Below are 21,219 nucleotides of genomic sequence, written 5' to 3' on the forward strand. Positions count from 1 at the left end.
GACATGGATGTGCAGTGTCAGTGCACACGGATGAACAGCAGGACAGAACAGACACACGGACATGAATGTGCAGGGACCCCTGTGGGAGTTAGACCCTGGGGAAATTGGACTGTGAGGGAGTGGGATCCCTGGGGAGCAGGACACCTGTGAGAGCAGGATCCCCAGGACAACAGGACATGAATGGGAGCACAGCCCTGGGGAGTGGGACTCCTGAGGAGTGGGATATGTGGGAGCAGGAGCCCAGCAAGTGCCATGGCAGTGCTGGAGAGTGCTGGGGCTGCTCTGGAAGCAGGGCTCCAGGGAGGCGGTGCTGGGGCATCTCGTGCGTGGTGCCAGGGCAGTGGGTGCCCCCAGTGCCCTCAGGGCCAGCCCCCAGCCCTCACCCATGGCACAGTGCGGAGTGAGGGTGAGCCCCCCCCCGGCCTTGGCCCCTCGCTCCCTCAGCTGGCCCCAGCTCTGGGCTCAGTGCCAGCTCGTTAGCAAAGCCTTATTAGCTCGGCAGCCCGCTCCCACGGGAACAGCCCTGCTCCCCCACAGCAGGCCCACGGGCACAGGCCTGCAGACCCCACGGGGAATGCTGTACCCTTCCCCTGGCATTCTGAGTGGAGAGCATCCCTGGCTGCCCTCATCCTGCTCAGCTGGTGCCAGTGTGGAGGGGCTGCAGGGCCTGGGCAGGCATGAGGCAATGCTGTGGGGCTGGCATGGAGTGAGGGTGGCTGCCTGGGCACGGACCAGCCCCCAGGGCACACCTGGCCCCCTCCTCAGGACCTGTGGGGAGTTCTGGTTCCTCAGGGAGCAGCCCTGGGAGATGGGGGACAGGCCAAGCGCCTGAGGGAGCCCCTGTTCTGGGAGAAACCTGGAGATGCCCCATCCTGCCCAGTCCCATCCTGCCCCATCCCCTGTCACAGGCACCCCCAGCCCCAGAACTTGCCAAGGAGCTCCCTCCCCTGCAGCAGGGGACCCTGAGGAGTGAGAGATGCTCAAGCTCTGAGCCACCACCCTGTGACACCGAGACTCTACAGAAGGTAGCCCTGAAACACAGCGTCACCCAAACCGCTGTTCCCAGGGCTGCACCCACTGCTCTGCACCCAAAGGGCCCCAAAACGCAGCACCCGGACTCCATCTCCCTCCAATGTGTGTCCTGGGACGTACCGTGTCCCACGCACACGTCTATCCCGGGACACGCCGTGTCCCTCCCACATGTCTATCCCGGGACACGCCGTGTCCCACGCACACGTCTATTTTGGGACACACCGTGTCCCACGCACACGTCCACCCCGGGACACACCGTGCTTTATCCCGGGCCACCCCGTGTCCCTGCTCCCTGCGCTCCCTCACAGCCCGTGTCCCCCCGACCCTCCCCCGCCGTTACCGGCCGCTGCCGCCTGAGGGCCCGCGCGCCGACACCGAGCGGCCCAACCCCGCAAGCCCCGCCCACCAGCACCGCCCCGACAGCGCCCCGCCTATTGGCCACGCCCCGTTGGCCCCGCCCCGGTAGGCCCCGTCCCCGGGCTCGCAGGGCGGGGCCTGTCGGGGCGGGCCGGGCCGGGCCGGCAGAGCCGCGGGCGCGCAGCAGCCGCCGCCGCCGCCGCCATGGGCTGCACCGTGAGCGCCGAGGACAAGGCGGCCGCCGAGCGCTCTCGCATGATCGACAAGAACCTGCGGGAGGACGGCGAGAAGGCGGCGCGGGAGGTGAAACTGCTGCTGCTGGGTAAGACCCCCGGGCCCCACCCCCGGGCCCCCCATCTTGGCTGCTTCGCCCGGCCCGGCTCGGCCCGACCGGAATCGGGCTGCCTCGCTGCCTCCGCCCCCCGCTGCCCCGGGGCCATCCTGGGTACCAGCGCCCGGAGTGCCCCGCCCCGCCCCGGGGATCCCCCGTCTGTGGGATGCTGGCCCCAGCCCAGGGTTCGGGCTCTCCCCACGGTGAGCTGTGGGCTCCATCTCGGGCCGCGGGGATGTCCCCGGGAACTGGGGCCTGCCCGGCCCCAGGCTTCCGAGTTCCCCCCCTCCGATGGAGGAGCAGGCCGTAGGGTTTCCCCCAGGAGTCGAGTGTTGATCCCATCCCCGGTCTGAGGGATCTCCCCTAGGAGTGAGGTGTTGATCCCATCCCAAATCCCAGGGATCCCCCCCAGGAGTGGGGTGTTGATCCCATCCCAGGTCCCAGGCATCCTCCCGAGGACTGGGGTGTTGATCCCATCCCAGGCATCCCCCCCAAGAGTGAGATGTTGATCCAATCTGAGATCCTAGGGAGTCCCTCCAGGAGGGGGTTATTGATCTTATCCCAGTCTCCACGGATTCCCCCCCCTCCCCAGGAATGGGATGTTGGCTCCATCCTAGCTCCCATGGTCTCTCCCCCCAGGAATGGGATGTTGACCCAATCCCAGCTCCCAGGGTTCCCCCACAGGAATGGCACCCTGTACCCACAGCAGACTCTGGCTCCCCTCCACATTGGGGTTCTTTCCCCACCCCTCTGTGAGCAGGATGCCAGCCGATTCCAGGCTTTGGGGATCCCCCTGGCAGTGGGGTGCTGGCCCTACAGCAAGCCTTGGGTACCCCTCAGAGAGGCTGCCACCCCACCCTGGGCTGTGGGGATCCCCCCAGAATTAGCAACCACCCCACTATGGTACTGTGCTCCCGGCTGGTCATTGTCCATCCCTTTGGGACAAAGGTGGGGGCGTCCCCACTCACCTGTTGGATGTCCCCCCCCAGCAAAGGTCCTGCAAGCTCGGGCACCCCGTCCCACCTGCCCAGGATCCCTGGACTCCTCCCTGCGCTGCTCTTACCCTGGCCTCTGGCTGTGGTGGAGGTAACGGGGCTGAGAGCCACCCATTGCCCCGTGTCTTCCCCACTGGAGCCCTGGGACAGGCCCGAGCCTCTCCATCACCCTGCCCACTCCGTGGGGGTTTGGGGGTCTTGGGCCATTGCCTGCCATGGGCAGGGCCCCCCACAGCCCACGGGCTCTCTGATAACGGGCCGCTTTCCTCTTCAAAGCACCCTGGTGATGCTCCCATGGGCGTTCACAGCCCTGCCCTGTGCCTGCGGGCAAGGCAGCACTTCGTTATTTTAATTCATTATTTCTCTTAATGACTCTCCCAGTTGGGTTTTTTATTCCCTTTGCCAAATTCCCAGGGAGGGCCTCCCGCCAGGTGCGAGCTGGGAGCTGCGGGGCTCCAGTGGCACCGTGGGGCAGCGGGACAGAGGGAACCCTGACAGAAAATGTCTTTGGACTCATCTGCTGTCTGCAGAGGAAGCTGCCAGCAGCAGGAAGTCACGCTGAAATCCGGCAGGCCTTTATTTGCTCAACCCCTGCCTGCCTTGAGAAATACGTAATTAACGCCTCAAAATGCTCCTTTATCAGAGTGCGGCTCTTTTGCCGTCTGTTTTATTTTGATTCTTTTTGCCTTGGCACGAGCAGTGCTGGCAACAAAACCCCTCCTGGGGACATTGGGAGGGGGTCTGTGCTGTCTGGGGGGCTCCATGGTTGGGCACACTCGCTGCCCCGTTTTTTTCCTGTGGAAGCGAGAGTGAGGGGAGTGGAATCCCGTGGGATAGTGGAGGAGCATGTGGTGGCTCTTTGCTGTGAGCTGCTCCCGTGCTGGCTTTGCTGCCAGGTCTGCTCCTCTCAGCCCAGGGCCTGGTGGGGACCAATGGGGAGGTCGCTGGCCAAGGGGGTTTGGCACCTCCAGCTTCGGGAGGCTCCTGAGACTGTCCAGGCAGTGTCACCTGGTGCTGTGAGCTCTGGGTGCCTGGGTAGGGAGGGCCCATCCTGTTGGTGCTGAGCGTCACCAAGGAACAGGATTGTGCTGTAGGCTTGACTGGCTGACATCCCTTTCCCGGGCCTTGCTCTGTCCTGAAGTGGAGGCAGGAGGAGGAAGAGGATGTCCTCACTCCCTTCTGCTGGGGCCAGTGTTTACAAGCGGCATTTCTGATCTCAGCTGCTTTCTAAAGCCAAAAATAGAGCAAAATGGCTCTTTTTGTACATTAAGAAAAATGGCCTTTTCTTCCCCTTGCAGCTGTCAGGTGTCAATAGCACCACAGCCTTGGGTCAGCACTGCCCATTTCCGAGCTGAGCCTTGGCTGGAAAATCCTCCCAAGCCAGCAGGGAGCTGCTGGGCAGGTGTGGCCAGCACTGTCCCCTGGGGCTTGTGATATGTCCCCTCTGTGAGGTGGGACCCAGTGCTGGGGGGATGCTCCCACCTCCCTGCTGCTCGTCCTTTGTATGGTTTATTTTTTTTCCCCATGGTCAGGGGAAGCTTTGAGGAGACCTGAGGCCTCACATGCTGTTTGGTGAGCACCACAGCTCCTCATCACTCTCAGCAAGGCAGAGCTCCAGGGTCCTCCATGAGGGCTGCAGCCCTCCTGCCTCCTCCAGAAAAAGGGAGGCAAAAACTAAAGAGAAAAACAGCTTCACCCTTTGTGCTGCATCAACCTACAGCATGAAGAGGGAATGTCTCTTCCAAGTGTGGCATATTTTTGGTGTCAACTCATGGTGTCCCACAGCTGAGCTTTGGAGCTGGGGCACCACTGCCAGGCAGGGCAGGGTGTTAGTGGAAGGCACCAGTCTCGGTGTGTGGTGATGGCATCAGCAGTGTAGGAGCAGAGAAGGCTTGGGGCTGACTGCTGCAGGTGCCTCAGATCTGTGCTGTGCTCATTATGTGGGCATGAGCCGCCTCCTGTCTTTCCTCTGCTGTGGTGGCTGAGCTGGGGAGGCATGGACACACTGTCAGGACAGTGGGGACAGCCAGGATGCCCCAGTGGCACACTGTCAGGGCAGTGGGGACAGCCAGGACCTGCCAGTGGCACACTGTCAGGGCAGTGGGGACAGCCAGGACCTGCCAGTGGCACACTGCTCTGCCACATGCTCCTGCTGTGGCTCCTGTCCATGCCTTCAGGTTTTCCTGTGCTGTTTGCTCTGGCAAAGTGAGTGTCTGCCAGATAGTTTGAAGCTCCAGTCTCTGGTGGAGAGAGGACTGGAGAATGAAGCAATATCCCCCAGGCAAAGCAATTCCCCCCAAACAAAGAATGTGTCCCTTCCTGCTACTGGAAACCACCAGTCTCCCACGGTTTTGGTGCTGGGAGGGGCCAGGAGCCATCACTGACATCTAAAAGCACCTGGAGCATCTGTCCCATACTTGCAGCACCTCCTGGTGCCACTGTCAGCTCCTCACCATCCCTAGCACACAAAGTCCTGCAGTCAGTCGCTGTTTCTGCTGGGCAGCAGTGTTCTGGCCAAGCCACCTCCTTGCCTGTGGGAGCTGCGATGCTCCAGGGGGATTGAGGATTGGCAGCAGACAAGTTATTGCTGTGTTCAAAGCCCCTTATTTCTTATCTTTGGAGGATTAGGAAAGTGAAATATTTCCCAGCTGTGTTAGAGGTTGAGAAGGCACTGGTAGGGTGATGATGTTCATCCCCAGGGGTCTGTGCAGACCCTGGGATGAGGGCACTGCCCTTGCTGGCGTGGTGGCACCAGGGTACGTCATGTAGGAGCTGCCTGTACCAGATCCTGCCTGGGACAGACAGTGGCCGGGCAGGGCTCGGAAGCAGTTTTTTGGTTTTTTTTTTTTGGTTTTTTTTTTTTTTTTTTTTTTTTTTTTTTTTTTTTTTTTTTTTTTTTTTTGGGCTTGCATAAAAATAGAGGAAGGGAGGGACCAGCTGTGACTTTCAGAGGTTGTGTGGCTCCAGAATTGCCCTGGGTTCTGTGTGAGCTGCCTGCTTTGCTGTGCTTGGTCCTGTCTTGGGGGTTGTTTCTGCCCTTGCTCCTTCCTCTGTCCTGACTGTTGAAGGGCTTGGGTTCTCCCTTCAGTGGGAACACTGGGAGCCCTAATGCTGTTTTTTGTGATGGGCTAGGAGGTGTCACAGTGAGGGGGACCAGGGAAGAACTCAGTGCTGTTAAATCCAGAGGGATATGATGTCCAACCCCTGAAGCTGGTGTATCAGCTTGGGATAGGTTGGGATGGGATGGGTCACTACAATGCCCCTACTGGTGATGTCCTAGGGGCTGGCAGCTGCCCTCTGCTCCAAGATGAGCACTTAGACTTTGCCCAGAGGAAGCAGCAGAATTATATGTGTATGTTTAGCATATATTTTTACAGATGTACATTAGAAATGCATTTTATATTTTAACTTTTGTGTGTGTGTATATATATACATGCACTATCTTACATTTTTGTGGAACAACGTATACATTGATTTATATGTATCAAAAAGCACATAAATATATATATCTGTCTTCACCTATATATATGTATAGCTTTATGGTGTCCCCTGGTCTGAGCCTGCCCAGGGCAGGGATCACAGTGTCCCCAGGCACTGGTGCTGCAGCCAGGGCTGGCCTGGCCTTTCCGCAGCCACCGGGTTTCCTGCTCCAGGCCGGAGCGCGGCTTTCCGGCCCGGAGACTGCTTGAATCACCGGAGCCAGGGGAGCTGAGTAATCCTCCATCCCTGGTGGAAAACCCAGCCAGGGAGATTCAGGTGTGGAAAACCCAGCCGGGGGGATTCGGCTGTGGAAAACCCAGCCGGGGGGATTCGGGTGTCGGCAGCATCCCGGCTGTGCCAGAGGGTGAGGCCCCATCCTGTCAGGGCAGGGTGGATGGGATAATGGCACCCAGGCCTGAGGGCACGTAGCAGCAGTGGTGCAGGGGGAGAGGGAGCACTCTGGCCATGGCAGGGGCAGAGACAGAGCAGCAAAGTTTCAGGATTCCTGGAAAAAGCCCAGCACAAGGATAGTTTTGTCCAGCTTGTGGACACCAGCAGCCCTTGTTGGCACCAGGGGTGCATTTTCCATGCTCCCTCTGGGAAACCATCCCCAGCCCACCTCCTCTCTGTGTGCCCTGAGCATCCTTCGTGCTGCCAATTTATTTCTTTCTGTTTTATTTATTTTTGTGTTTTTTTTTTTTTTTTTTTTTGTATCTTTATCAGCTGCCTTGGACAGGGGGTCTGCACCCCCCAATTTTTTGAGGTCCTGCCTGAGGACGTGGCATTCCACCAGCCAACGATGCACGGCTCCTTCTGGGAAGCAGCCAGCCCTGTGCTGGAATGGGATGGCTCTTGGGAAAAACGCCCTGTGTCACTGTGGGGTTTTAAAAAAATGTGATTATTTTTACAGCAATTTTCCATCTATTTTGGGTAGGAAGGAAAATGTCGAGGGGAATCTCTTTTTGTTATTAGAATCTTTTGGGTAACTCTGCTTTTAACACACCCCTTTGTCCGTCCCATTTGATGGTGGGGACCTCACAGGTGCCAAGGGGGGTGGACTCTGCAGCCGTCCCTCTGTCCTGCTGTCTGTCTGTCCTGCAGGGGAGAGGATTGGTGGATTTGTCCAGAGCTAAAACCCATCTGTAAATCCATGCTCAAATAATAGCTGCTGTTTGCCAGGTTGGGAAAGCTTGCCGGGACAGCAGCAGGGGATGGGCCTCTGGGTGCTGGGGATGGCTCTGGACCTGCTGGTGGATTGAATTTCAACTTTTCCCCCGTAATGAGAATTTTCCAGCTCTGCATTGCTTCCATCTATGCCTGAATATTTGAAAGGATTGTGCCGTGTGGAAAAATGGAAAATCCCCTGTCAGTGATGGGGGATGAGGTGGATCCTGAAACCTGGGGCCAGCTCCTAAAATACAGGGATTATGTAGGTGCTGCCCAGAAGTATGTGCATATATTGCACTAAATATCTGCTGTCCAGAAAGCACCATAAATCATGCCTGCAGAATATATATGTTGTCTCAATAAAGTTTTTGCCAGTGGATTAGCAGGGAGTTCTGGAGCCAGGCAGCTGCTTGCTTATTTTAAATTTTTGGAGATTATTTTTAACAAAGAAAGGAGGAAATGAGCCCAAGAGAGAGCTCTCGTCCTGTTTTTGCCAGGCTCTGCCCTGGGAACAAGCGCTGCCTGCAGAGAGGCAGGGCTGGAGGAAGCACAGCCCTGGGGTCAGCCCATGCTAATGGGGGGTCTCCACCCCACCCTGATATGCCGGCACAGGAGTCCAGAGCTCCTCTGACACTGCCTCATCCTGCCCGGGCTGGGCTGCAGGGTGGGAACTGGCAGTTGGCATCCAGCCCAGGAATTGTTTTGGGGCTGAATGGGCGGCAGCCGGGGTTTTCCGGGGATTGGAAATCCTTCCCCTCTGCTGTGCTCATGGAGGGGGCTGGGGAGGGTCCCCCGTGTGGGGAGGGGGGGCTGTTAATTCACATCCAAATTCCTGCTCACTGCAAGTGTGCAATCTCCTCTGCTCAGAGGCAGAGGTGCTGACTTGGAACATGGCTGCCTTCCTCAGGGGGATGGGAAGGAGCTGGGAGATGTGGAGGAAGTTTGCAAGGAAATAGCCAGCCTTGGTGACGGTCACTCTGTGACTGTCACCCAGCCCGGGGAAAGCAGGAGGCCCCGGCAGGGTTGTTCCCTCCTGGCAGGGAGAAAATGTCAGGCAGGGTCAGAGAGAGGAGGAGCTGGGAATGGCTGTCTGGCACCTCATCTCAGAGATGCTGATAATCCAGGTTCTTGCTTGCCACCTGCCTCAGTTTCCCTGTCCAGGCACCCAGTGTGAAAGGATTGAGTGAATGCCACTGGCCACCAGACCCAGTGCTATGGGATGGTGTTAGAAACTAGAGATACTTAATGGAAAAAATGAAGGGCTACACCGAGTCCTTCCCCCTGCTCCCAGCTCCAGGCAGGAGCTGCCAGCACTGACCACGAGCGCTGGCCGGGCTGTTCCCGGTGCCGCGTCAGCATCCTGGGGGAGGATGGCTCAGCAGGGCTGAGAGCCCCTGCTGTGCTGGGCTGTGACCTCTGAGCTGAGCAGAGCCCCTCCCTTGGCACACACAGCATGGGAACCACGGAGCAAGGTGCTCCAGTGGTAAATGCCGGGTCTGTGTAGCCTCAGTATGGCCCCGGCATCAGGGCACTTCATGCCCTGAGCACTGCCAGCAGTGGTGTCCCTGGGGGTGCATGCCTGTCACCTGGTGGTGTTCAGGCTGGTGACATGGGTACAAGGAGTTTGTTCCCTGCCACCATGTCTCAGCTGGCATGATGGGCCCTGTTTTTCCCAGTTAATTTTAGCATAATCTGCTGCTTTTTTTTCTGATTTTTTTTAACCTCCTCTGTAATCTCTGCCCCCTCTGGGGCCATGCTGGCACCATCTTGCTTGGGGCCCCCTGTAAGGGCAGCTCCAGGGCCAAGGGTAGCATTGGGGGGACCCACAAGAAGGGCTGTGAGAGGACACAGGGATGGACTTTGCTTGGGACATCCTCTGGGATTTGCACCTGGAGGCAGGGACCACACTTGTCCCTGGCCAAAGGGGCTTCATCCTGCTGGGGGTCCTGGGGCAAGACGGGCCAGGCACTCATCCATCTCGTGACACTCCCTGCACAGAGAGGGGACAAGGGACATGCCTCTTTCAGCTTCCCCTTTTGGCTTCCCCTTTCTTGCAGCCAGGGTGACTTTGCTTGTTCCCTGCTCTCAGCCAGTGGAGGGAGGGCTGAGCTGAGCTGCACATTGCCTGCGTGGGGTGACGTCCCTAGGGGACAGGGTGGGGGAAGGAGAACCTTAGGCACTCTGGTTGTCTCGCTGAACTCACAGAACCCTGCGATTGGATGCTGAAAAACAAAACGACCCCAAAAGCCACCGGCTCTCCCTGCTGGCAGCCGCCTCCACAGCAGGCTGGGGCTCAGGACCCAGCAGGCTGGGAAGTGCACGGCAGGCTGGGAAGTGCTCGCTATTTAAGAGCCAGCCTGGGGGCGGCTGAGCCCGCTGGGATCGCTTGAGCTGCTGCTGGAGGTGGCAACTTATTCCCCAGTTCCCTGCCTGTACTTTGTGGCACAAGCATCCCTGCATCCTGGCTGTGCATATGTGCTGGGGCTGGTGCTCCATTGTTCCTCAGCACAGAGGGGATGTGGGATGTGCCTGGAGATGGGATGGCAGGTGATGGACAGGGCTTGGTCCCCTTGTCACAGGGAGTCCCCAGGTTCAGCCAAAGCCAGAATTGCCCATCAGCTGTGGCATGTGAGGATTGTGGGGAAAACGTTAGTGTGTTGATGCCATTTTCCTGGCCCAGAGCAGGTGTCATTTCTTCCCTTGGGACCTATTGCGAGGGCCCCCTAGGCTCTACTTTTGTTCCCTCTTTTTTTGGTCCTGACGTTTCCAGTGTAGATCCAGTCATCTGCTCTGGCTAATGCTGCTTCTCCAATAGCTGAAGCACCTGCTGCACTCCCTCTGTGGGCTGGGCGGGTGTCCCAGTAGGGTAAGGGTTCCTGGCTCTGCACAGGACCTCATCCCTTCTCATTTCTCCACAGGTGCTGGCGAGTCTGGGAAGAGCACCATCGTCAAACAGATGAAGTGAGTGGTCCCTGCACTGTCACTGTGGCTGGCACTGCTCAGGCATTGGCCACAGGCTCCAAAACCAGTGTCTGACAGGGAAAGCTCCCAATCAGTGTTGCCACAGAGCATGGGTGGGGAGCAGCATCCTGGGATACCCCACAAAGGGCTGACCTGTCCTGTGTCTTTTCCCTGCCCCAGGATCATCCATGAGGATGGCTATTCAGAGGAGGAGTGCCGGCAGTACAAAGCTGTGGTCTACAGCAACACCATCCAGTCCATTATGGCTATCATCAAGGCAATGGGGAACCTGCAGATTGACTTTGGAGACTCCTCCAGAGCGGTGAGTGCCATCCTTCTCCTACTGTGCCTGGCAGGGAGGGAGGTTCTTGGTGGCTAAAACAGATGTGCCCAAGACTGGACTAGGATTAAAGGTGGCTCAGCCCAAGCCCTGCTGTTCCCTGGTGGGCTCCCATCAGATCCTTTGAGTGAGTGAGCTTCAATAAGTCCGTGCCAATGCTCAGCTGTTTTATCTCTGCAGGATGATGCTCGGCAGCTGTTTGCACTCTCCTCCACTGCTGAGGAGCAGGGCATCATGCCTGAGGACCTGGCCAACGTCATCCGGAGACTGTGGGCTGACAACGGGGTGCAGGCTTGCTTCAACCGCTCCCGAGAGTACCAGCTGAACGACTCTGCTGCCTAGTGAGTGCCCCCTCCTCTCCCCCAGCTCAGCTGAGCCCTGGGAGCCACAGTGCTTTTATCAAGCAGCAGAAAATCCCCCAGGGGCTGCTGTTCACCCTCCCCAGGCTTAGGAGCTGGTGCTGCCACTTCCCGCAGGGTGCTGGGGCTGAGCCTGAGCGGAACTGGGAAGGCGGATGTTTCGAAAGCTGTTTCCTTCTCTGGCGGGGTGTGTGTACCCTGGGAGGGGGGCACTGGGGCATCCCACTCCTGCCACTGCTCTGTCCCTTCTGCCCTTCCCCAGGAGAGGCTCTCCACTGGCTGCCCACTCATGAGCACAGCCCATCCTCATCACCCTTCATGGGCTGTCAAGGCAGGAAAAATTCCCAAGGAAAGCCCTGGAGACACTCTAGGTCTCAAGAGGATGAGTAGGATGCTCAAGAGGCTTCTCTTTTTCTTTTAACTGTTTTTATGCAGAAAGACTTGGCATTATACTTGTGCATTACCCAGAAAATCGGTGTTTAGGTAGATTGCTGCAGCTGGTTGCATTTATTTTTGAAGAGATTAATAAATAAAGTTAATCTGCCTAATGTACCATTGCTGGAGAGAGCAACACAGCTGAGTCTGTGTTTAGCTTGCACAGTGCCCTCCTACCCTCTCCACTCAGACCGCTTATGGTAAAGCAGTGTTGGGGGGAGCTCATGGTGTGCCAGGAACACCCATCAAGCCTGGTCTTGCCTGGGATCCCTGCACACTTGGGACTTGCTGCCATCCCATTCCCCAGCTGTCCCCTCATGCATAGCAGTGTCAGATCTCTCTTTTGCACTGAGGTCACCATGGGGAGGAGACTGCAGGAAAGCTCCTGGCAAGCCCCAGACCTGGAGAAACTCCTGTCAGCTCTTTCCCCCAGCACCCGCAGCTTTCACTTCCTCCTGATGGTCACACCCCACCTTCCCCAGCCCCTGTCTGCTCAGCCCCATCACTCCCCAGCCAGCCCTGGCATTTCCCTGGCAGTGGGTGCTGGTTTGGAAGCACAGAACACCCAGCAGGTGCCAAGGAGCTTGCACACACACTTGGAGCAGGTGTATCTGCACAGTATCTGCCAAGTGGCTGTCGCTGTCAGTGCCATTATGCAGTGTTTAGCACATGGTGGGGGTTGGACAAGCATTAATTAGGAGCACCTTCAAGCTGTTGCTCCAGCCTTTACCAGCCCTGTGGACATCCCTGTGCAGTGGCCAATCCTTTGCCCATCACGCAGGGATGATGTGCCCATGGTGCTGCTAGAGCAGGACAGTATGGGAGTGAGGAGCCCCGTGCCCACCCAGCACACAGCCCACCTGTGCCCCAGCCCTCTGCAGCACAGCAGCCCCCATCCTGGTCCTCCTCTGCCTCTGGGAGTTCCAACAGTGCCGGGGTGGTGCTCGGCAGCACCCTGGGGCTTGATGCAATGTCCAAGAGCCTGTGGCGCTGCGCAGGGCCCTGCTGTGGCGTTTCCTGTTTTTCGTAGCCAGAGGCCATGTGTGTTTCCGGCTGTTTTTGAGCTGCTCTGCAGCAGTAACGTGCAGGTCCCCCACCCTCACACCCACAGCAGGCTCCTGGGGCACCTCCAGCCCTGGCCTTGCCCTGACACGCTGCAGGGTTTCCCAGCAGCTGGCGAGTGGCTGTGCTGCAGTTGGAGCCAAGGATCCCTGTGGCCTCGCGGGCTGTAATCTGACTTTCACCAGATTACAGGGCCACAAATGCCTTAATTAAGACAAGCCTAATTTGCTTAAAGGAGCCCGTTTGTAGTAACCCAATTAAAGCAATGTGAGCGGGAGAAATCAAAACCTGCCTTGATCCCCCTGGCAGCCCTCATCAGTCCTGGTGGGTGTTGCGCACTGGGGACCCGGCCACCACCTGTGGCTGTGCGGGCAGCAATGCGGGTGATGTCCCAGGGGGCTCAGGACTCCTGCAGCCCCCCACGGCGCTGCTCCCTGTCTCTCCTGCCTCCCACCTCCTGCTTCCTCCCAGGACGCCGTCCCTTTGTGTTTTTGACTATAAATGGCATGGCGCCATCGATTGTTTCCGCCGGCACTGCGGCTGGTTGCCATAGCACTGAATATTTTCCTCTTGCCATTTCCCCCCGTGCAAACGGCCAGGGAAACGGGGTGAGCCCCTCAGCCCCGGCTGCATCCTCTGCCTGGCTCCCAGTGCCAGCACACTGCCCCCAGTCCCTTGGTCCTGTGCGTCCCTGGCCACTGGTGTCCTGCCCTGCCTGTGTCTGGCAGGGATGTGGGGTTACCCCGGGATGCACATGGGGACTCTGCTGTGCACCCCAGCTTGGCACTGCCCACCCCAACTGAACAATGCTGGGAGATGCACAGGGGATGTCCCATGGGATCTGGGTGGATTGTGCCCCACAGTCCAGCTCCCACAGCACTTCTTCTCTTTGTCCCCAGCTACCTGAACGACCTGGAGAGGATAGCCCGTGCTGACTACATCCCCACCCAGCAGGATGTGCTGCGCACCAGGGTGAAGACCACGGGCATTGTAGAGACTCACTTCACCTTTAAGGACCTGCACTTCAAGTATGTCTGACATCTTTCCCTTTTGCCTTTTTGAAAGCAAAAAAACCCCTTCCTCCCCCTGTTCAGATGGAGCATGGTGCACGCTGTGTGCACTCAGTTCTCCCCACCTCCTGGTTTGCTCATGGCGGGAACTGCTGCTTCAGAGAGCGGAAACCGCTGAAATAGCTGGAACAGCCTCAAAAACACTTCAGAGAACACTTCAGAGATCCTGGGGGCGGATCCAGGCTCTGGCGAGGAGGGGAGGGGGAAGGCGTCCCTCCTCCCGCTGCTGTGACGCTGCTTCCGCTGCAGGAAGGGCGCTGGGCAGGAGCTGGGGGCTCGGGGTCAGGCAGTGGCAGCGCTGCATGCTGGCACCCCGTGGTTGCTTTCCACTGAAAACCCAGGGGAAATAATAAGGGCTCCAGTTTCGGAGGCAGAAAGCTGCCATTGTGCACATCCCCAGGGAATTTAGTCCCATGGCAACAGAGCTGATGTCAGAAAGATCTGCTGGGGTCCTCTCTGAATGCAGGGGGCTCACAGGGACCCCGATGCCACCCTGGTAGAATGGAGACACTTGGTTGTGCTTTGCCAGGGCAGCACTTTGGGGGTGGCAGTGAGGGTGGTCTGGGGGAATGCAGTGTGTCCCAGTGGGGAAGCCTTCCCTCCAGCCAAGCAGTTGGCATTGGGCATGGCAGTGGATGTGGAATGCTGCTGCTGGGCTCTTCTCCATGGAGGCAGGGCATCCTCTGCTGCCCGTGGAGGGAGAGGCACATGGTGCATCGGGATCATCCCTGAGCCCTGCTGCTGCCACAATCCTGCTGAGCCCACGCTGACTTGGCTCCCCTTGGTCCAAGGTCTCTGGCAAAGCTCTGCTGTGCCTGCTCTGGAGCAAGTCTCTGGGGACCATGACACTGACAACCCCTGGGAAAGGTCGCCTGATCCTGCCCCAGCTCACGTCAGGGATTTGCTTTGGCTGGGAAATGAGCCTGGGCACTGTCCTGGCAGCAGGAGCCAGGGCAGATCCTCAGTACTGGCAAAATCCCTGGGGCAGAGGCACCGTGCTCTGCCTGCACCAGTGCTGCACCTGCTGCAGCATCTGGGGACACTGAGGCAGGGCATGGGGTGAGGGTGGTGGAGCTGGGAGCTGCCATCCATCCCGTGTCACCCCCCTGCTGCAGGATGTTCGACGTGGGAGGCCAGCGCTCGGAGCGGAAGAAGTGGATCCACTGCTTCGAGGGGGTGACAGCCATCATCTTCTGTGTGGCCCTGAGTGCCTATGACCTGGTGCTGGCTGAAGATGAGGAGATGGTGAGTCATGGGCGTGGAACCAGTGCCATGAGCTGTCCCCTCTGTGGGGGGCTGGGGGGGCAGCCCCTCCTCTGGTGGCCACCAGTGCCCTGGCCAGGGTGGCCCAAGCCTTGCAGGGCCATTGCCATCCCCTGCCCAGGCAGGCAGGAGCATGAGGGGTGGCAGTCTGGGGAGCAGTGGGGTGGGTGCTGCCTGGGGGTCCCTGCCTGGCTCATGCTGCTTTCTTCCCTGCCAGAACCGGATGCATGAGAGCATGAAGCTGTTTGACAGCATCTGCAATAACAAGTGGTTCACAGACACGTCCATCATCCTCTTCCTCAACAAGAAGGACCTCTTTGAGGAGAAGATTGTGCACAGCTCCCTCACCATCTGCTTCCCTGAGTACACAGGTATCACTGGGAGCCTCTGTGCCCCCTGCCCTCCTGGCAGGAGCAGTGGGTTGGGGCAGCAAGTGGGGTGTGATGGGTGTTTGGGTTGCCCCAGGAGATGTGGGAGGAGTGATGCCCAACACAAGGGGCAGCTGTCTTGAAGGGGGGTTATCTGGGGGTCATTCTGCCTTTGGAGCCTCAATTTGGCAACAGGACAGTGGCTGTGGAGGGCCAAGCCAAGCCCAAACCCTTTGGTGGCTGTGGGCAACTGTGGGGCAGCCCAGTGTCTCTTCTTGCCCAGGGGCCAACAAGTATGATGAGGCAGCCGGCTACATCCAGAGCAAGTTTGAGGACCTGAACAAGAGAAAGGACACCAAGGAGATCTACACCCACTTCACCTGTGCCACGGACACCAAGAACGTGCAGTTCGTCTTCGATGCCGTCACCGACGTCATCATCAAAAACAACCTGAAGGACTGTGGTCTCTTCTGAGGCTCAGGTGGGTGGTGGTCATGGACCATCCTTCAGCTGCAGGCTGCCCTTCCCCAGACCCTCCCCTGCTCACCGTCTCTCTCTCCTAGGAGCTGCAAAGGAAGGACCACACCATCTCCCACTCCTGCTTCTCTTCTGATTCATTCCTCCGCCCACCACGTAAAGAGACTTTTTGAGTGTCAGCATGGTGGCAGGGCCCACGTACCCCCTGCTGGCCGTGTTTGCCCCCCACCGCTGTCCTCCTCCTCGCCAGCGTTGCCCTTCCAGGGAAGACAAGTTTTTAATCTTGGTTTGTACCCCCTCAACCCTTCAGCCCCCATTTCATTCACTCCGAGCCCTGGTGCTCTCACTGTTTACATTGCAAGTGTTCCTGGCACGGGGGGCACAGGGTCCCCTCAGGGATGCCCACCCAGCCACAAACACGACCGATGACATTCCTTTTAGTAACCAGAAAAGAAAGAAGAAAGAAAAAAAGGAAAAAAAAAAAAAAAAGAAAAAAACAACAAAACCAAACCCAAAACCATGCAAAAAAAACCACACCACACCGGTTGGGCACAGGTTACTTTTTAAACAAACCTTTTAACCAAACTATTTAAAAGCATCAAGTGCTACGTGGTGGTGGCATCCTTCGTGGCCAGCCCACCCCCCAACCGTGTGCCTTTGGGGGGGAGGGTCTGCACCCCACCCCGCCTTGCTGCCCCCATGCCGATGGGCAGCTCAGGCAGGAGGGTGGGCAGGGGGTGCTGCCCACTGCCTCTATCCCCCCCCTCTTTCTAAGCCTAGTTTTTAGGGCTAGCTGTTGCGTTGGGCGAGGAGAGCCCGCTGTACAGAGCGGCCCCCGCTGTCCCCCCAGCCCAGGGGGACCCTCCAGCCGGTGCCTGCGGCCTCGCTTTTCCCACAGGATGTTTTACCAAACTGTTCACGTCGTTTGAAATAATAAAATGTAGAAAGGAAAAAAAAAAAGAGAGAAATGTTATATATACTGAAATGCCCTGTGTGGCATGGGAGTGGGCAGGGGGGCTTCACCTCTGTGGGAGGGTTGGGGTGGGCCCCAGGGGTGGGAGAGGGACACAAGGTGGGTTGGCATCCCACTGGGGTCAGGAGAAGTCCCTGGTCGTGGGAGGTGAGGGCAGTGGGGGGACCCTTGGGGGTGTAGCTGGGATGCTGCTGCAGGGCTGAGCCCTACCCCGAGGGGCTGTGGGGTGGGGGGGAACAAACACATGACCACCCCCTGGCTCTGCAGCGGTGACATGGTGGCAGCAGTATCACACAGTCAGTCCCTGGGGTCACCCAGGACCCAGAAACACCCAATGATCTGCAGCCCAGAAGGAGATGTAGCACCCCTTGCACCCAGCAGCCCCCAGGAACTCCCAGCCCCAGGGATCACCCATGGACACCCCACACCCAAAGGACCCCCAGCTCTGGGCTTTGTGGAGACTCCCAGTACCTCCAGCTCCAGGGGGGCACCCATGGACACTCAACAGCACCCAAGGGACCACCCCAGCACCCAGAGCTTCAGAGGGCACCTGGACCCCCCAGCACCCAAGGGAACCCCTAGCACCCCTCAGTTCCAAGGGGTACCAGGGACTCCCAACACCAAGGGGTACCCAAAACCCCCAGTGTTCCCAATGCCAAGGGTCATGCTGGGAACCCCAGCACCTGTCAGGCCTAAAGGGAACCCAGGGACACCCCAGGATCCCTCAAGTACCTAGGGACACCAGGACCCCCAAACACCCCTCTGCTCCAAGGGGTACTCAGGGACCCTCAGCACCCAAGGGAACCCCCGTCCCCCACAGCTCTGGGGTTACCTGCAGCACCCCAAAGTATACAGGGTTATCCAGGTGCCCCTGGGATCTGGAGCCCCAGAGACCCCCAGCAGAACTGGGGACCCCACAGTGGGACAGTGGGTGGGGAGGGGGTGTGAGATTGTGCCCCCCCAGCCCCCCCACTTCACCAGGGGTGGCTTTGGAGCTGGGCAGGTCAAATCCCAGGGGTGTGGGGCAAGCGGGGATGGTTGTGGAGGTGGAATGGGGTCAGCGGTGGGGCTGGTCCCGGGTGGGGGGTGCTCGGCCGGGGCTCAGAACAGCCCGCAGTCCTTGAGGTTCTCCTTGATGATGATGTCAGTGACGGCGTCAAAGACGAACTTGACGTTCTCGGTATCGGTGGCGCAGGTCATGTGGGAGTAAATCTCCTTCACGTCCCGCCGCATGTTCAGCTCCAGAAACTGCAGCTTGATGTAGTTGCCCGCATCGTCGTAGGTGTTGGGACCTGGTGGTGTGGCAGTGAGCAGGATCCCTTCCTGGGCTGGCCTCCCGCCAAAATGCCGGCCCGGGATTACCCAGGGCTCCCTCAGGTGGGTAAAGCTTGTACTCTCCCTCAGCAAGGCTCATGCAGCACCACTTGCGTGGGGTGCTGAGGACACCTGGTGGGGACTCCTGCGGGGCTGGCGGCACCCAGCCCTCCGGCAGCACCCCACCACCCCCAGCCACCGCCCCACTCACCGTCATAGTCGGGGAAGCAGATGCTGAGGTGGGCCTTCTTGATCTTCTCCAGGAAAACGTCCTTCTTGTTGAGGAAGAGGACGATGGAGGTGGTGGCAAAGTAGCGGTGGTTGCAGATGCTGTTGAAGAGGTGCAGGCTCTCGTGCATGCGGTTCTGCGGAGGGACACAGCCCCGTGGTGACACCCGTGTCATGGCTGGGGCAAAGCAGAGGGGCTGTGAGGTGGTGAGCGTTCCTCACCACTTCATCATCCTCCACCAGGACCATGTCGTAGGCGCTGAGCGCCGCGATGAAGATGATGCAGGTCACGCCCTCAAAGCAGTGGATCCACTTCTTCCTCTCTGAGCGCTGTCCACCCACATCGAACATCCTGGGCAGGACAAAGGAGGGTCAGCACCCCCTCCCTGCCCACCCCCCAGCACCAGCCCTCGCTGGGGCCTGGCCCCCACCTGAAGTTGAGGTCTTTGAAGGAGAACTGGGTCTCGATGATGCCGGTTGTCTTGACGCGGGAGCGCAGCACGTCCTGCTCTGTGGGGACGTAGCCGGGGGTCACCAGGCGCTCCAGGTCTGACAGGTAGCTGGCCAGGCACGCGGTGGGCATGAGACACGGGTTGGAACCCCTGATGCCCGTCCCACCCACGCTCCCCGAGCCCAGCACGTACTAGCCCGCAGAGTCGTTGAGCTGGTACTCGGAGGCGCGGTCAAAGCAGGCTTGGATGCCCGAGTCCTTCCAGAGCCGCCCGATGATTTCTGACATCTCCTTGGGCATGGTCCCCTCCTCGATGGTGTCTGAGAGGTGCAGCAGCTTACGGGCATCGTCCTGTGAGGGACAGGGGGTCAGTGGGGTCTGGGGGCTGCGGGGAACCCCTGTCCCACATGGATGCTCCTCACCTGGCGAGCCGTGTCCCCGTACTGGATGTTGAGGGTGGTCATGGCCCGCACGATGGACAGCATGGACTGGAGAGTGTTGCTGTAAATGATGGCAATGAACTCCAGGCATTCCTCCAGCGAGTAACCGTCCTGGTGGATGATCCTGGCCGGGGAAGATCACAGGCGTGGGGCTGAGCTGGGTGCCATGGAGCTGAGCCACAGGATGGATGCACCCCATGGCAGTGGCACGGGGCACTCAGGCACAGTGGGATGGGGCACATCATGGCTGCAGTGTGGGACAGACACTGTGCATGGTGGGCACCATCAAGTGACCCCCCCCCTTGGCACTTACTTCATCTGCTTGACAATGGTGCTCTTCCCCGACTCCCCTGCTCCTAAGGGGACAAAGCAGGGTCATGGTGGGGCCATGGGCACTCCCAGCTGAGCCCGGGCTGGCTCTCTGAGAGCCTTGGTGCCTGGCATGGCTGTGGGCACTGCTGGCTGTGCTGGCTCCGTGGGTGTGCAGGGGGATTAACAGCCTGGTGCCAGTGGCATTAAGGTTAGCCTGAGCCGCTGCATCTAATGGGATCTGAAGCAGCTCAGCCAGGACACTCTCAGGAGCCCAGGGGAGGGGTTGGGGACATGGTGACATCGCAACCCTGCCACCCACCACGCAATGCCCCAAACCTGTGGCTGTGCAGGCAGATGTATCCTGGTCCAGGCTGTGAGGACAGTGATGCCACCCAAGGCCCCACCACACACACAGCACCCCAATCCTCAGGCACCCCTGGGGGACTGGGAAGCACTGGGAGGGACACACAGCACAAGGGGGCTCCAGAGACAGGCATGGGGTGGTGGGATGGGCTGCCTGGGGGTCCCCAGGAGCTTGGGGGTGCTCACAGGCTGGGGTGGGGGTAGGTAGTGTGGGCGAAGGCTCTTAAGGTGGTTTGGTTGGGTTTGGGACCAGGGCTTGGGGGAATGTTAGCAGGGCTGGTTGGGTTGAAGGATATATGGAAAACAGGGGATCTTAGGGTGGATCTTGGGACCTTAGGATCTCAGGATCTCATCTTCTTGTTGAGATGGTCTGTTGTGTTTGGGGTGCATGGTAAGGGGTGCTGAGCAAGGGGGGATGAGCTGGTTTAGGGGATCCTGGAAATGAGGGGGCTGTTGGGGTGGCTGGTTGGGTTTAGGGATGCCGAGGGAAAAGGAAACATTGGGTGGGCTTTTTGGGTTGGCTGCTTGGCTTTAGGGGTGCTGTGGGGGTCAGAGGACTGCTAGAGTGGGCTGACTGGGTTTAGGGGTGCTTAGGAGCAGGGGCCTGGGGACTGTTGAACTGATTTGGTTTAGAGTGGGGCCAGGGAAACTTAGGGTGTTTTATTGGGGAGGGGTTGGTTGGCATTAGGGATGCCTGGCAGTGGGAGGCTGTTGGGGACACTCCTGGGTTGTGCTGGTTTGGTTCAAAGGTGCTGGAGGGATCAAGGAAACATTGGGTGGGCTCTTGAGAAGGGGAGGTTTGGTTTAGGGCTGCTGGGAATGGGGTTGATGTTGGGGTGGACTGCTTGGTTTTAAGGGTCCTGAGTGAGTCAGGAGAAAGTTGAATGGACTGTGAGGGTGGGCTGCTTGGGTTTGGGGCCCATCTGGGAGCCAGAGGAATGTTGGATTGGCTGGTTGGGTTTGGGAGCAGTTGTGGGGCGTGCTGGTTGGGTTGAGGGGTGCTGGTTGGGTTGAGAGGTGCTGGTTGGGTTTAGAGGCACAGGTTGGGTTGAGGGGCACTGGTAGGTTTCCGGGATGCATTGGGTTGGCTGTTAGGGTGAGATGCTCAAGGGATGGGTATGTCCCCCCGGGTTTTGTGTCCCCCTTACCCAGCAGCAGCAGCTTGACGGTCCTGGCATCCTTCTCAGCATCTTCCTTGAGCTTCTTCTCCAGCTCTCGGGAATGCTTCTCCTCGGCGCTGGCCCCGGCTCCCATGGTCAGCCCCGCAGCCCTGCGGTTCAGCGCCCGCTCCTTGGAGGTCAGCACCAGGATGGGCAGCGAGCTCCAGCCTCCCGCCGCCTCCAGCGCTCGCTCCCGCGCCCGCCGCCGCCGCTGCCACCGCCGCCCGCCCGTGTGCGACAAGGACGGGGCCAAGGTCCCGCGGGGCCGCCCGCCGGGGGGC

The 21,219-nt window shown here is 59.0% G+C and overlaps 2 protein-coding genes across 2 annotated transcripts; one reads left to right on the plus strand and one right to left on the minus strand.

The window, feature by feature from the left end:
* Window positions 1-1,537: 1,537 nt before the first annotated feature.
* GNAI2 (G protein subunit alpha i2) lies at window positions 1,538-16,665 on the plus strand. Its single transcript, XM_059480001.1, has 9 exons — window positions 1,538-1,711; window positions 10,281-10,323; window positions 10,504-10,645; window positions 10,844-11,004; window positions 13,419-13,547; window positions 14,705-14,834; window positions 15,070-15,223; window positions 15,504-15,701; window positions 15,784-16,665. The coding sequence occupies exons 1-8, from the start codon at window positions 1,594-1,596 to the stop codon at window positions 15,692-15,694; spliced, it is 1,068 nt and encodes a 355-aa protein (XP_059335984.1). The 5' UTR covers window positions 1,538-1,593; the 3' UTR covers window positions 15,695-15,701; window positions 15,784-16,665.
* Window positions 16,666-17,771: 1,106 nt separating this feature from the next.
* On the minus strand, window positions 17,772-21,032 carry GNAT1 (G protein subunit alpha transducin 1). The gene is made up of 8 exons (XM_059479945.1): window positions 20,927-21,032; window positions 19,417-19,459; window positions 19,086-19,227; window positions 18,857-19,014; window positions 18,644-18,772; window positions 18,435-18,564; window positions 18,196-18,349; window positions 17,772-17,962 (listed from the first exon to the last, which is right to left on the minus strand). The coding sequence occupies exons 1-8, from the start codon at window positions 21,030-21,032 to the stop codon at window positions 17,772-17,774; spliced, it is 1,053 nt and encodes a 350-aa protein (XP_059335928.1).
* Window positions 21,033-21,219: the final 187 nt, after the last annotated feature.

This window comes from Ammospiza nelsoni, chromosome 11 (assembly GCF_027579445.1).
Source record: "Ammospiza nelsoni isolate bAmmNel1 chromosome 11, bAmmNel1.pri, whole genome shotgun sequence".
Taxonomy (NCBI): Eukaryota; Metazoa; Chordata; class Aves; order Passeriformes; family Passerellidae; genus Ammospiza; species Ammospiza nelsoni.